Below are 15,899 nucleotides of genomic sequence, written 5' to 3'. Positions count from 1 at the left end.
AAGTCATCCAGCCTTCAGTGGGGCTAAACTCAGCTTTTTTCCTATGTGACAATCAGAGCTTTCAAGGAGTGTATTCCTTATATGCTAAATGGTTCTGGTTCCCCTTAAGCAAACTTGCAAAAACATTTGCTTTCTTTAGCCAAAGGAATATTTTTGAAGATCCAAAATATTTTATTAGTTATTATTTATTAATTGAAGATTTCTTATGTCTATTGAGGAAAATAGTGTGCATTTGCAAAGGGTCTGCTGTTATTTTGGCTAAATGTTTTGTGGTTGATTAGCTTATTTCTTCTTCTTATTTTAAAAGAGAACGGAAGAGTTTGCTATATGCTGAGCTTACCATTTTCTATGCTGAGGGTACAGGGGTTCTCAAATGTGATTTTGGCATCAGGACAATCAGCCCGAGTTTTCCAAGTATTGCCAAAGGCAGCTGAAGTACCCTCTATTACACCACTGGTGGTTTTGAAGTCATCAGTCTGGACGTCGTTGAAATTTCCACAGAGACCTAGAAGGAAACAGGTGGGTCAGATGGAAGCAGATTGAACCTACAGAATCAAGTGTACAGATGAAGGCAGTTGTTAGGATAAAATCACTTACCACAGGTCTGCCCTTTATGTGATGGGTCTAAGTTTATAAAAAGTTGCATGATAGGCGTAAGCTGGATCTGTAGCTGAAGACCAAAAGTTGTTTGTAAAATAATGAAGAACGATGATGGTCTGAAGATGGTGACATTTGCTGGGGACAATGGACATAAGAGTTACAATTTTATCTAAGATGAACAGTTGAAACTACTGTTCATTATATAGGAGGATTGTACAGCTGTGTGTGATCCTAGTTGTTGAAGAACAATATATATAATATATAATATTAGATATATTATATATATATATAATTACAGATAATATATTATATATATTATATATTATATATGTATGTATGTATCAATTAAGATTTCAAATCCAGCACTGAAGTGGGCTGTCTTTACCTTCAAAAAAAATTGTAAAAAACTCCACCTTCCATCAACTGTTTTGAAATAAGGGGAAAAACGTACACTTCTGTGACTATTTAAAAGGCCACCTTTGCTTAATGAAAATTGTTTAGGATGATTTAGTGGTAGCCTCTAACCTCAAACTATTCTGTCATTTATGCTTTCTGTTTAGGTGCAGCAGTTATTTGAGGATTAGTGGCAGAGAAAATCTCCAGTGATTAATGTACATCATACAAAGAGACACAAGGGACACAGGAGAACTAAACAACTTGGGAAATTGAATTCCTGTTGTAAATCAGAATTTTTATTTCCTCTCTTATGGCAATATTTGGATCTGGAAGTGTCCAATGAAACTATTTGTCTGAACTGCATCTCCATTTGATCAGATCTTACTAAAATCAGACCATAAATTTGCTAAAATTAGAGCAGAGTTGATTAGGCAAACTCTTTTTATTTAAAAATAAGAGGCTATACTCTGAGTACCTTGGGTTTGCTGTAGTATAACCAAAGGCAGAATTTGGTAGCAGATGAAGAAATAAAATATTTTAAATTCAAAGACAAACATCAGAGGAGTCTTCCAAAGGCACTTACCTGCAGAGAAGGGCAGCTGTGTGTAGATCATATTCACAAATACACTGCCAGAAGGTTGGATCACAATGTTCTGTCCACAAAAAGAGGGAATGATTATCAAGCATGCTTAGGAAAGGTAAAAACACGTTCCAAATATCGTGTATCTAGTATCATTAAAGATAGAGGAAGGAAAATGGTGTGTGTGGAAGAAAGACTCAGGGTCTATTGATTTTCTGATTCCCTTACTATTTCATTGATCTTTATTATAGAGGTCCATTAACTGCCTTCCCCACCACCCCCCCTCCAAAAAAAAAAAAAAAGAAAAAAAAGAAGAAGAAAAAGAAAGAAAGAAACAAGTAATAACAAGAACAAATAACAAATAAGAACCAAATAAAACCCCAAAGACAACTAAATCACAGAAAACTATCAGGATCTTGACTTCCGATATACATACTTTATTCTTTTTTTTTTTTTTCTTTGATTAATGTTCAAATGAGATAAAACAAAAAACAGTGTAGATTTCCTGTCTGTGCTGTTATGTGTCATTTGCATACTACTTGCCTATTAAGTTTTGTAAACATCCCTCCAGAATGCTAGGTATTTGCATTTGCTACTTACAGTTTGTCCTCCACTTAGGCTGATGGCTACACCCTTGAGGCATGTCTCAGTGTCAGTCAGGCCACATTTGTGGATGTCTCCCAGGACAGTGAAATCATTGCTGTCACAGAGCTAGAAGAAGAAAACAAAATAAGTCTACTGTACTAGAAAGGATCACACTCAAATGGCGTTCTTATTAAAGTGAGTCTTTTAAAATGTTGATTATTCCTTTTCTTCTCATTTCTTGCATATCCATATGTAGTCAGCAAAGTAATCTGATGTTCTTGTATGTCACACAATGTAAGCTATCAATTACTGCTGACATTCAGTGGCAAGTTAGACATGTTAAACTGAACATTAAAACTTCAGAATGTTTAGGTAGTACTAGTTTAATCTGCTAGAGAAGAAGCAAGTATGCCTTTCGTCCTCATTGGTTATGGTGTTTACCTGGGAAAGGAAAAAAATTGCTTCTGATCTTTTCTGCACTGAATAGATTATCAAAAAGGCTGGCAATTTGGACATTCTTTTAACAAGTAGGAAACATGCATTTAAATATCCTCTCACAGGAGAAAATTGAGCCAAGATCACCATTCATTGAGCTACCAAATAAAGGCAAACTGCATTTCTTCTCTTGGTTCTGATTTTTTACAGACTGATTTCTCTTGGTTCTGATTTTTTTTTCTGTGAGCTATATTCAAAGTGTGCCTAATGAACAAAACATTACAGGGAAACAGAAAGAAGGCTATGGATCTGAATTTGTCTTATCATTTTCTTGACATTAACAAGACTAAATTGAGGACAGCAGAAATGCAGAATTACAGCTGTGTAGAAATTTAATGTTAAAATTGTGGGCTTTTAAACCTTTTCAGTCCAGGTTTAAGGTTTTTCTGTACCTCCAAAGGTATGCACCCATTGCTGATCCAGCTTGTGATTCTCATTGAAAATCATCATACATTTAATCTAGTTTATATCTAAATTACCTTATTCTAGTTCATTTCTGAGTTTTTATGATTCTCTTTCCTAGTAACATTTAGCCTGAACTCTTTGAGAACAGGTTTTATTTAATATGAAGCCTTTATGAGATATTTTTTTTAACATTGCTCACCCAATACAAATCAACAGAAAATATACTTTAGACATACCTACTTAGAATTCAGCCCTTACTAATCTTAGAAGTCCAGTAAATTTATTTATTTATTTTAATCAGTTTTTGATGCTTTAGGATACATGTACGATTTCTTAACTTTTGCTTTTAAATTCAAAAGTCTTATATTTTTACTGGGAAAGACTGTTTGGAAGGTTGATCATCTTAATGAAATATCTCCTGAGCATTTTTCAGAAGGAAATAGTTACAGAGCACCAGACAGGGAATATTACATTTAAAAATTAATGGGAAGCATTGTTTCATGGAACCTGAACATGGAACTCAGTGCAATTCTTAAGCATTGATCAAAGTACACGAGTATACTATAATATATTTATTTAATATAAAACTAACAGAAAGCCTACTGGAATCTATTTAAGGCTCCATGTTGTTCCTTTAAATTTCAGGAAATTGACATGATTACTAGTAGTTTAAATCAAGCATATTTAATAAAAGCATTTTCCTTTAGCATATTGCTTTAGCAAAGAATGTGACTGATTTTTTACCTTGGTTAGGACATAGCTACAGTCTCCAAAGAAGGAATAATATTTTTCATCAAATGTTGAGATGTGGGAACCTCCTTCAATACTGCAAGTTCCAGGACACGACTGGGTAACGCAAGCCCATTCACCTTCAGCACAGGTACTGAAATTAAGAAGGCATTCTGTAACCTTGGATAGTGCAAGTATAAATTAAATAAGTGACAATAAGGGGAGCTGATGCCTTAATTTTCCCCTTGAAGGAAAAGAGTGCTTACAAAGAAGCCACATTTCTTTGAAATCTCAGAAAAAGTATCAAAAAGGCACATTTATATTGATGATATTTTTTATATAATGCTTTTGATTTCCAGTCTCTGGCCAAAATTCAGTCCTTTTGAATCTGGCATCCATTCTGATGCATATGAAAGATTGCCCCTCATCTCCATGAGAATGATTTTACCTTCAAATGTGTAATGTATTTCTTGAAAAGTAATACGTTTGTGGTTTTTGCATTCATCGACATATAGATAGGTGCATTTGCATATACATATGTAATAAGACTTCAGTAATAATAATGAAATTGAAAAAATATACATAATATCTGCCAAACATGCCTCTCAAACATGATCTCCTAGTATGCACGATGCAGCATGTTCCTGAATATCATAGCCCTTGACTCCAGTATTTACACAAGTGCCCCAGTGTTACACTGTAGGGCAGCAAAGGATGTAACACAGTAATTCACATTTCTGTATGGCTTTTCAGTCTCCAATATGTGAATTTGATTGTCTTCTTTAGGTCATTCTTCCTGAAACTGGAGCACTTATATCTAAACTTAAATTTTTGTTTCTATTTGTGAGGAGAAAACATGGATATAAAAATCTTCCAAAAAATATAATCAAAGAAGTTCAGTTCATAAGTACTTCTTTGTATATTTTTAAGCAGCAATTAATCATTTTTCCCTGTCTCCAAAATGTCCAGGTAATGCACCTAAAAAAGAAATAGAAGAAAAGGAATATTTTACCATGATCTGCATTTAGATGAGAAGGAGGTACCAGGAGCATAAGTTTCACCTTCATAGGTGCAGTGACATTCCTTACGGGGAATACAGCCAGCACCATTAATGTCATCAAATACCATTCCTAGGGAAAGAAATTGTCTGTTACTCATTCTGTGCGCTGCAGAACCTACTTTTGTACACATATCTGTCAGATGCTTTAAAGCATTTTTCATTTCTCCTGTGTTACACGGAAAATTGAAAGCCACTTCCTTATTTTAAGGAAGGATGCCAGCTATGTAGGGATTGAAGGAACTATAGTCCATTAAAGCCTATCTAAAATCTTCGGGTGATCATAAGGGACTTCTAGGGAAATACCTTTTTGTTATGAGCTTCATTAGATTGCAATTAGGATTAAAAATACTAGATAGCAAAGTGGAATAGATGAACTTTTTGTAAGACTGCCTGGGGACATATTTTCATAGTACATGTATATATGCCCAAGGCAGAGGATTATCTAAGAGGAGTCAATGATGTTATATAAACAAGTGATGGTGAATTCTGTGAGACAACATGGAAGATGGGCAGAAGATTTGCAATGCGGTAAGATCATACCTTACTGTCACAACAGCAACAATTCTCAGCCACAGAAATAAGTGTGCACAAAGAAAACGTATTTGTATCATTCATCTTGTGCTGATACTCAGTTCTCAGATGTAAGTCTGTGAAACACCAGATTTTATAAACTGCCTGGTCATCTCTCCGCTCCTTGTTGTTTAGATACACAGCACTGGACATGGAAGGGTGTGGTAATGTGGGGAACCAGACACAGCTTTGCTAACCCCAGGGCAGAATGCAATTAAATGTTACACACTTTCTATTAACTGAGTATGGATGCTGAGAACAGGAATCTTCATGTTATCAATAACAGTGAAGTATCTTATACCCAGTTCAGTCATTACATACATGTGTCAGGCACATGTTCAAAAGGGTGTTTTTATTAACCTGGATATAAATAGTGCATGTGTGTCAAGGAAGAAGCATAGTTATTACTATGATGCTATGATAATAACAACAAGATATGGCAAGAATGATAGAGTAGGAAAGTTTCGATGGTTGCGACTATGAGAAAAGAGTATAAAGTAACTTACCCGGAGGACAGACGCAACCATCTGTACAATGATCTTCGCAAAGTGCAGATCTTTCAGGGTTGCTGCAGGTATCAGAGCAGGGGGAGCCACATTCCTGATGTTGCATGTTGAAGGGACATGATTTGGCTGAAAGTAGAAAGAGTTATAATGCTGGCTTTTCCTTTGAAATGCTGATAAAACAGTATTTACTATCTAGGATGTTTTCCATCAAGATACAATGGAGAGCAACCAAGTGGAAGGTGCAAGATTTTAGATCTTCTGAAATATACTGAAAACCTTCAGTAATGCAATATCCCAACATTCTTGAATATGCTCAGAATAAAGCTGATTTCATGAAAATTACATCCACTTTTAAATGGCTGTCTTCTTCAGGAAAAAAAAAAAAAATCACATATTTGAAGTTTACTAGATATAAATAGGGAACATAACTGAAAGTCTCTTCCAGAGATACTTACGGCACAATTCTGAGGTTCTCCAGTTCAGAGGCTGTCCACCAGCATGAGCACACTGCCGTGAGTATTCAGCAAAGGTGTTGCACATGCAGAAGTCAGCCATAGAGGTATCACAGTGGCATAAGTCTTGTATGCAAGTTTCAATGTAGTCCTGAACATCCACAAGTACATTACAGCTTGTGAATGCTTTACTAGTTAATACTGTCTCACAGATAGAAGCCTGGAAGGGAAAACAGTGAAAATAAAACAACTGTGTTAAGAAAATGTGAAAATGATTATTTCATTTAAGGCATGTAACAAAACAAGCCAAAGGTCCTTCTGGTCCAAAAACCTGTCCAGTAGTAACCATAATCAGATGTGAACTCATATAATTTTTTAGCCTTCACTTTAGCAAAGAATTGAAAAACCCATTTTGGAAACATTTTCCTTCCAGACCCATGGCTGGGTTATATTCATGCTGTAGTTTTTCCTATCCTGGCAGATATTCTCCGAAGAGAGAAAGGGATAATATATGCTGAATTGGAAAAACGAATTCTGAAAGAGAGATTCTTACAAATTCACTTGAGCAGTTCTTCAGAACAGCAGGAGGAATAGGGTCATCGCACTGCTCTGTGGGTCCATCTATCTTCTGCCTGTTCCCAAACTGAACGGCAGTCAGTTTTGTATCTGTACAAAAATGTTAAAGTATTAGAATAATATTTACTGATTTACTGGCTTCTACATGGAGGTATTTTCTTTTGTGACACTACCCATTAAAAGCAGATACGCAAAGGCAAAAGGAGATGAAACAGGTATATCAAGGACAGCAGACTAACTATTGAAAAAAGAAGAAAGTTAACATGTGGCAGGTTTTAAAAGATGTAACAGTGATGGAAACAGCCTAATGCAACGGAAAGCCCTGACTCTGTTACTTAAGTATTACAACTGACATCATAAAAATATATACTGAAAAAAGTATCCCTGGTTTTGCAGTTAATACAACCCACAACCTCTGTGACTGTATAAGGCTAAAACAAAGAAAAACAAAGTGCCAATACTTAATAATGCTTTTTATTACTTACTCTGTGAAATAAACTCATTATTGGTTGGAATTCCATTGAAGTCCCCACACAGTCCACAAGTTTGATTGGCATATTTCTTATCTAGTTCCACCTAAAAGAAATGAGGAAAGCAAGTTTAGGTTCACAGCAACATCAACCCTGCTGGTTAGAAACACAGCCTACACCAATATTCCTTATGTACACAAAATTTGACATATGTGTGCTGTGCAGGCTGTGAGATGTGGTAGGCATCATTGGGAAGGTCAACAACCACCAAGAAAAGCTTAGTCTTAGTCTAGCACTGGGACTGTGAACATTTGTGAGCATTGTGAGCATTGCCAAGTCTGGAATCTGGGATTAGTCCATTGTGATGTGGGGACATTATAATATGGGGGTATATTGACTCTGAACAGAACTCATTGGGAAAAAAATAATAAAGGAAAACTAGGAGAAGATTGGAATATAGCCCAGTACACTAAAAATTAGTACAGAAGCCTAAGTAACTAATGTCTGCCTGACTGATTAAGATTACAAAGATGTCAATGGACTACTTTCAAAATACTACCTAACTGCCATGGTTTGGATGTTTTCTTACCAGGAGGGCATCCTCTTCATTCCAAAGGAAGGTCAGTCCTAACTTGGCAGAAACTTTCAGATAGCTGTTGCTTCTCTCTACCAAGACTCCCATATGGTTGTAGGGCATCTGAACCCTGGGGAAAGATCACTATAATTCAGTGGGGGTAGGGACAGAATATCCACATTAATACCCATTCTTGCTCTCTTTGAGAAGCTTCAACATGCAAAGATGACAAAACTAGTCAGTGCAATAACTAAATGCAAACAATGCACATTTATAACATTTTAGCTGTTTTGATTGCTTCTTTGTGTACAAATGGATCAGCCTTGCTTTCCCTGTTGTTCCTTTTGGCTATTTCTGTTAGTTGTGTTTTTGTAGGTGAAATGTTGGCATGTCTTCAGTTATATTGTTCAAAAACGTTCTGGGAAGTTCTGTTTTGCAGGCATTATGCTTCATGATATTACTATTTATTCCTTAAAGCTCTTGATAATAAAGAGATACTCTTTGTGCTTTCTGTGGCATGAGTGCCATTCACAAAGATGTACTCCAGATAGTCTTTCTACTAGCTTGCCATATATAGCTGCTGTAATACATATATCATTGTGGCATAGCTGTCCAAATATTTACCCAAACTTTTGGACAAGTTTCACACCCTTTGCCAAAATCAATGCTATCATTACTACATAGATAGGAAGTTCCCAGACTAGCTTGTTTAAAATGAGCCCAGGTGCAAGCTGCAGTTGCAGTGTGCTTAACTGCACAGTCTTCAGAGCAAGGACAAGAACAGTCAGAAATTCATCACAGGGCTCCTGTTCTGGTAAAGTTAATGGAAAGTAGAAACTTAAAGGGTGTAAAAGCCTAACACTTTGACTAAATCCAACTTATACATTTGATTGTATATATATTTATATATATATATTTATACTAGAGGGGGACAGCATCTGGGTTACAGATCATCTGAATAAAATGAACACAAGAATAATCTGTAGAAATGACAGCTCACTGTCAGACCCTCTTATTTTTGCTGGTGCCTCAGGAAGGACATGAGTCCTACAGCTGCGTGGGAGCAATATGAGATGAGATGAAAGAAAGGGATGCTTGCTCAAAGAGCCTTCTGAGAGCAAGGGCAGTCATGGCAATTTCAGTTCATAGCAGAAGATATGAACATACTGTTGGCCATTGACCAGGACGGATGTGCGGGTCAGTTCAACCACTGCTCCTTCCAGCTTCATGATGACGTGGGTGATCATGGTAGCATTTTCCACCATTGTACGCCTAATCTGGATGTTGAAATCCTCATAGGAAGATTTGCAGTTGGATGCAAAGATGTAATTGCAGACCCCAGGGAAATAAAAGATGTCCCCGTCAAAGTTCTTGAAGTGGAAGTTACCCCATGTGCTGCACACACGGCCATTGTGAGAGGGGTTGCCAGCTGTGGATTCAAAATGAGCCATAAGAATTTTCCACAATTTGCCATGGATACCCTCCTCTTAGGTTGCCTAGATAAGGTATCTCACCAATATTTTGAGCACATTATCATTTCCCTTTCTTTACTGGAAATAGTGTGCATGATTTATCCAAGTATTACATATGTGCTTTTTTTTTTCAGCCTCATCATATTAACAATATACAAGCTGAGCATCAAGCCACATATAGATTATCATTATTTGATGAACTGACTACTTTTCTTGTTTATTTTTTATTCTATGAGGCTAAAGGATCTTACACAATTTACCAATCTGTTCAGTTCATTCCATATTCTTTCTGCCTGTTTGATCAACAAATAAGTATCTGAGGCATGACATTTGTTGAACTTACCCTTTACTTTCAGTGTGTTTTGAAGAGGTGGAATGATTGTCAATCCATGGGATTTAGTACCCAGTGAAAGACCTATGAGGAGAAAAATGATCAAGTTTAATCTCATAAGAAGTCCTAAAATATGGCTAGAGGTTGCTTAGTTTCTTTAGTGATTAATATTTCCTAGTACTAGTTACTCCCTAGGGAGAATTTCCACAAGGATTTATAGATGTATTTTAAACAGCACTTTGTGTTCTGTCTTTCCATGTGTCTTTCCACTAAGAGCCAAATCCCAAAGACCTCTTTGGCTGTAGTTCTTTTTTCCATTATTTGTTCAAGACTCCCACCTGATGCAGGCCCTGCTGATCTGAACTCAAGAGCAGCAATCTAATCCTTTGACTGCTGTGTTGTAATAGAGGTGGGGAAAATGCTAATGTCTTTGTCTGAACCTCTGCCTCTCAGTACACTTAGAAAGTTACAGAAGAATCTTAGAGGATAAGAAACCACAGCTTTTTTTTTTTTTTTTTCCTTTTTTAATTTTTTTTTCCCTGAAGCTTGTATCTTTCTCTGTGCTGAGTCATGCAACTTTGCACAACCAACTGCAAGCAGATTTTTTTTAGAAAATGCCATTTAAAGTTTGCAAAACTTTAGTCATGTACTCTTCATGGAAAGACTTCTATTTGTAGGTTACAGCCCTAAATTTTCTATGTCCAAATCCAATGTTTTCTCTTGAGATCCAGGTATGAAGCAGAGAGAATACTTAGAAAACCTGTTATGCATTTTCTTTACATGAGAGTCTGAGGACTTGCTACAGTTTTCTCCTTTGAAAGAATCAAAATTGAAAGTATCAAAATATCATTCAATAACTTCCAAACTGTAGACTGTGGATTATTAACCATTGACTTCTCTATTTAGATCAAAACATATCACTAAGACAAATACGTGTTTTAGGAAGACAATTTGGTTAAGTCTTGATGTAAGAATTTGAATTGTAAACATACATACTACCTTACTTTACAATCTATTCCAATAATTAAATGCACACTTATTAAATAATTAGAGGTATACTTCCAGTTTGGGTGTACCACTGTTTTAATTGCCAGCTAGTGACTTCACAAATTGCAGTTTGCATTGCAGGCTAAATGATTAATTATTTCAGCCTTTCATCAGTAATATACCAGTAGGCGTTTTATCCTTCCACCCTTATTTTGCTGTGTACTGTTAGTGTGTTACAGTATGTGTCATAAAACTGTTTTTTATACATGATTATTTAGTGCTTAATCATTCTAATGTTTAAGGTAGTTACAGTTCTGTTATTCTCACTTGTGAGTGACGTGGTCATATTTACAAAGAATAAAAAATGTATTTTTTATTACCTACTATAAGGTATCTTGATGATATGTATGTATACACACGCCCTTCTGAAAATACACTTTTAGATAGATGGTATGTACCTTTCATAAAGTTAAAGATTAGATAACTGTATCACATCAGTAGACCAGATCTACTGGGACAGATCTCAGAGGAATTTCTGACTGGGACTTGGATGTATCGTACACAGGTTTTCTCTCTCTCTCTCTCTGTCTCTCTTTTCTATATATATGTATAAAAATATATATTTGTAAAAGGAATGGATGTTCTAGGAATATTCTTTATCAGTTTAATTTAGGGCAAAATATTAGAAATATCTCAGAATAAAATTACTTACTGTTTTTTCTCTGCAGGAAGGATAGAGAATCATAGTTTGATTGTGATTGCTGTTCTTCGCCCTGGACTTGAACTGTATAAAGGGAAGTAGAAGAGTAAAATGTAAATGTTTAATTTGTATGAGTTCCTTCATCATTTTTTCCATTATATTTGTTTAAACTTGCAAAGTCAGTATATCAAAAATTGGCAAAGCTATGTTCATGAAGGTCAGACTTACATCAGAACTTGTACTACATGCAACCATGATGGCCACATACCATTCCTTGAGCTATTTGTTTTTTCAGTAGGCTAATAAATTATTGAAAGGAAGCCATTAAAAGTGTGTCAGTGAGAATTTCAGCAGATCCTTATTCTGTTTTTGTCATAATAGCCCCTGGATGCTCTTATATACTTTTCAGACAGAAGAACCCCTTTTTTTAATTATAAGAGTGATCTTTGTCGTCTCTTATGCAAAGCCAAAGTTAGTCTATATTTTATGGTTTCATGCACTATTTATAATAAACAGCAGAAGAAAAATAAACCCAAAAGTCACACAGAAAGAAATAGGCCTTTCCAATAGATACACTCCTGATTTTGCCCCAAAGCAGAACTTGTGTTTCCAGTGGTGAAATCATTTTTTTCCGTTCCACTTCAGCTTCATAATAGGAATACACACAAAATCTGCAGGGCCAAGGAGGACTTTTAATGCACGGCTTGTTGAGAGTTCATCAGATACAGGGCAGGTTGCAGGGGAGGCCATGCCAGCTGGAGAAAACCCAGATGGCAGGCTGACTGTCTGCTGCACCCCACAACAGGGCAGTCCATGGGTAGCACCGCTAGAGGAGCTAGTGCTGAAATTAGAGCTGCAGGGAGCTCCATAAATCCCTTTCTTCTTGCACCAGCTGGACATCTGCAGCTGGCGTTGGAAGGACGCATTGTGCCCCTTCTGGAGATGTGAACCATTCTGAGTTCCCCTCCTCTTCTATCTATTCTCAGAGAGTTTTTTGCTTCTTTTTTCATGCATGGTATGGCTTCAACACTATGCCTGGTGCCACATTCGTCCCAGATTACCATTCCATTACCATTTCATTGCATGGTATGATAATGCTACAGCTAGCCTTCTGATGAACTGCTCTTAGCACTAGTTTTGACCATAAGTTAGTGTAGAATTAGCTGGAAGTAGTAAAAAATAACTCAGTTGGATCCGCATCTGAGATCAAAACACACTAAAAAAAAAACAAACAACCAACAACAACAACAACAAAAAAAACAAACACTAAAGCACACTAAAAACTAATGTTTTTGTCACCTTAAACCTTAAGGGAAATTAACAGGAGGAATATGAGTAAAAAAAACTTTCTACCCATCTGTGAGAATTAAGTGTCCTTTTATAATGCTTAAAGCAGATCCATTTATTTTCACTCCCTCAATAAACATGCCTGTGCTCTAATCTTTTGTAGAATCTCACGTGCGAGGACAAATTAACTTTTAAAATCTGATGTCCAACGTTTGTCAGGCAAAATACTTAGTGTATCATGAGCTGATAAAACTAAACAAAAAAAATCTTTAATAATGCTGGCTCCACTGGTTTGTTCATTCTTAAATGTATTTTTGCCCCTTTTGGCTTGTGCTTTTACACATGCTGTACTTTCAAATGTGGACATCAAAAACTAAATGCCAATCTTGAGGCACAGTGGTAGAAATAAGAATTATTCCTGATTTCAAATGGAGAAAATACATTAAGAACACCAAGTAGGTTATGAAGTTTGAAGATAATTATTTTCCTCTTCTTAGGAAAGAAAGTATTTGTAACAGAAAATAAAATCTTGCATAAAGGTTCAGTAGCTCCACAAAGCCAAGAAAAAAGGTTTCAAACTCTGACGCAGGCAATAAATTCTTTGAAACTGTAAAAATGCCAAGCAAATAAATCCTCCTACCTTTGATCTGTATGAAGGCAAGTGCTATTATTGATATCCATAGTGGTATTCGCGTCCCACTACCTGTGCCCATCTTCTGGAAGTCCGGTAGAAACTACCGAACAACCTGCCTCTGAGAAAATACCTGTCTGCTCCTGAGTTTTATATAGCGAGAGAGCAAGTTTTGGCTCAGTTCCCAGATTGTTTCACAAGGTTCTTAAAAGGTGGGGCTTCAGATGTTTTACTTTTCCTTTGCAGGTGTACAGGTAAATAGAGGATGCTCTGACTTTCCTAAGGTATTTGCACTCTAGGAGGAGTCTTCTTTCTACAAGTCCTTAAGATGAAATGTCAAGAGGTGAGCAGGAAGAAATCTTGCTCAGAATTAGTCCTCCAAAATTGTTAATATTATGTGATAAATATAATTTAAGGGACTTTTGAGTAACTTGTGAGTGGGACCTTGGAATGAATGGCTTCACATGTTTTTAGTTTCCTCCTTATAGTTAAAGGTAGCAACTTCTCAAAAACAAAAAACAAAACAAAACAAACAACAACAACAAAACAGAAAAAGAAAAACACAAAGAAACAAAAAACAACAACACCAAACACACAAAAAAACAAGGAAGCTCCATCTGACATAGATTTTTAATGAGTTTGCATCTGTGTATGAAACTACTTTGCCTGTGAAAATGGAAAAGATCAAAGGCCGTCTAAGGTAATATGGACCCTTCCTTGAAGGTTCCTTTCTTTTCATATGTGCAATTTTAGTGCTAGATCGGCAGTTTCCCTTCTGAGTAAACATGGCTTCGACTAAAATTGATTCTATCTACAATTAATCTATCTATCTATATATATATGTATATACATTTAATTTACAGGAATGTCCTTTGGAATGTTCATTATCTTGAGCAATGAGAGTGAATGATGTTTTTTGAACGTATTGAAACATTAATTTGAATATATATTGCTATAATGAATTAAACATTTAAAGTGTATTACCCTGGGCTGTACAGAAACAGTCTTTCAGAAGAAGGATGAATTGAAAGTTCCTGCAAAGCAGTAAGTACTAAGATAATTTCCATATTCACTGAGAACAGGACAAGATGTAATTAGATGTAAAACCAGGAAAATCTTTTAGGTTAGACAATGAGGACAAAAAAAATCTTTTTACGGGTATGGTGAAGTACTTATATAGGTTACCTGAGAACACTGTTGAATTTCCATCACTGGTGGTTTTCAAGAACAGGTTAGACAGACACCTGCCTGAGGATGGTGTAAGTGTAACTGATAGTGCCCTGAGGCAGGGGAATGGACTAAATGGCCATTTTAGAGTCCTTTGAACTCGATTTTCTATGATTTTTCTGAAAATAACTAAATAAAATTGGAAACATTGAGGAAAAAAATTGTCCGCTTTCAGTTGTGCATACCTCTGACAACTTTACTGACATATAAATCAATGTAGAATTAACCTTAGTATTATCTGAATGAGGAAAAGAAGGTGACTACAGGATAGTTATATGTAAAGAAATATATGCAGTGCAAAATTAAGGTAAATGTTACCATTTTATTTAGTATCAAGGTACCAAGATGAAGAGCTAAAAATGAAAAATGTTAACAGAGGTAACTGGTGCTCAGGTAAAGTCATGATGAAAGAGGTAAGGTAAACTCAGCTGGGTAACACGTAAGTTTATTAAGTGATTCTGATGAAGTAATGCATGCTGGTGAGAGGAAAATATGATTTATGAATCATTACATTGCTTACCACTGAAAAATCAATTCATATCAACAGTTGCTATGCTGTGGTTTCAAATACACAAGTTAATATTTCCTGCACGGTCAGGGAAGTACCATGACCTCTCAAAGGTCCCAGGTTGCTCACTGCTGATGATTCCATTTGTATGGCCATCATAAATAAGGCTGAAACAAGTTTACGCTTAAATTTTACTCCTTTGACCTTTAAGGCACCATCAAAAGTGGTTCCATATGTCTGCATTTTTTTGTTGAAAGTCTCAAATATATGTCATGGATCATATTATTCTTACGCTCCTAAATGGTTACTTCATTGATTAATCCTTTTGCCAAGTTAATTCATTACCTTATATTGGGTCTTTTCAGAAATGACCATGAAATATATCAAAATATATGAATCTTGTGAAAATAATTTCCAAATATTTATGATAATTTAATATTGTAGTATTACAATTTATTGATAGAAATTCTTCCTTTTTAAGTTTTATTTCATCTCCATTCACTCAAGAGACCTACACAGGCAACATGGAAGATATTTTTTTTAATTGGTTTGGGGTAACATGTCCAGATTTGTATACTTGTTTATGATCAAATCTGTGTACAGTGAACTGCATAAGCAGAAGTGTTAATAGCTAGGGATAATTTATTGATGCATGTTATTGTTTTTTATCAGAAAAGATGCAATATTCTGATAACGACATCTTCTCTTTCTTTTTCACAGGATCATATCCCTACTCTACATCTGCAGTATTCAGTTGA

The 15,899-nt window shown here is 35.8% G+C and overlaps 1 protein-coding gene across 1 annotated transcript in view; it reads right to left on the bottom strand.

Annotated features, from left to right (window-relative positions):
- The window catches only part of LOC311210143 (mucin-5AC-like), a gene marked incomplete at both ends in the record, with an annotated part of 48,478 nt that extends 34,990 nt beyond the window's left edge, over positions 1-13,488 (bottom strand). The window contains 15 exons of the mRNA XM_084287932.1: positions 341-505; positions 598-735; positions 1,580-1,649; positions 2,177-2,287; positions 3,806-3,944; positions 4,803-4,920; positions 5,927-6,052; positions 6,382-6,598; positions 6,932-7,044; positions 7,440-7,530; positions 8,014-8,128; positions 9,166-9,427; positions 9,814-9,885; positions 11,501-11,572; positions 13,416-13,488. Coding sequence (XP_084144058.1) covers positions 341-505; positions 598-735; positions 1,580-1,649; positions 2,177-2,287; positions 3,806-3,944; positions 4,803-4,920; positions 5,927-6,052; positions 6,382-6,598; positions 6,932-7,044; positions 7,440-7,530; positions 8,014-8,128; positions 9,166-9,427; positions 9,814-9,885; positions 11,501-11,572; positions 13,416-13,488 — 1,882 coding nt within the window. The remainder of the gene's footprint in view (positions 1-340; positions 506-597; positions 736-1,579; positions 1,650-2,176; positions 2,288-3,805; positions 3,945-4,802; positions 4,921-5,926; positions 6,053-6,381; positions 6,599-6,931; positions 7,045-7,439; positions 7,531-8,013; positions 8,129-9,165; positions 9,428-9,813; positions 9,886-11,500; positions 11,573-13,415) is intronic.
- Positions 13,489-15,899: the final 2,411 nt, after the last annotated feature.

Source organism: Netta rufina, assembly GCF_964035555.1.
Source record: "Netta rufina genome assembly, chromosome: 5".
NCBI lineage: Eukaryota > Metazoa > Chordata > Aves > Anseriformes > Anatidae > Netta > Netta rufina.
Note: the sequence above shows the minus strand (reverse complement) of the source record. Positions and strands in the feature narration are given on the sequence as shown.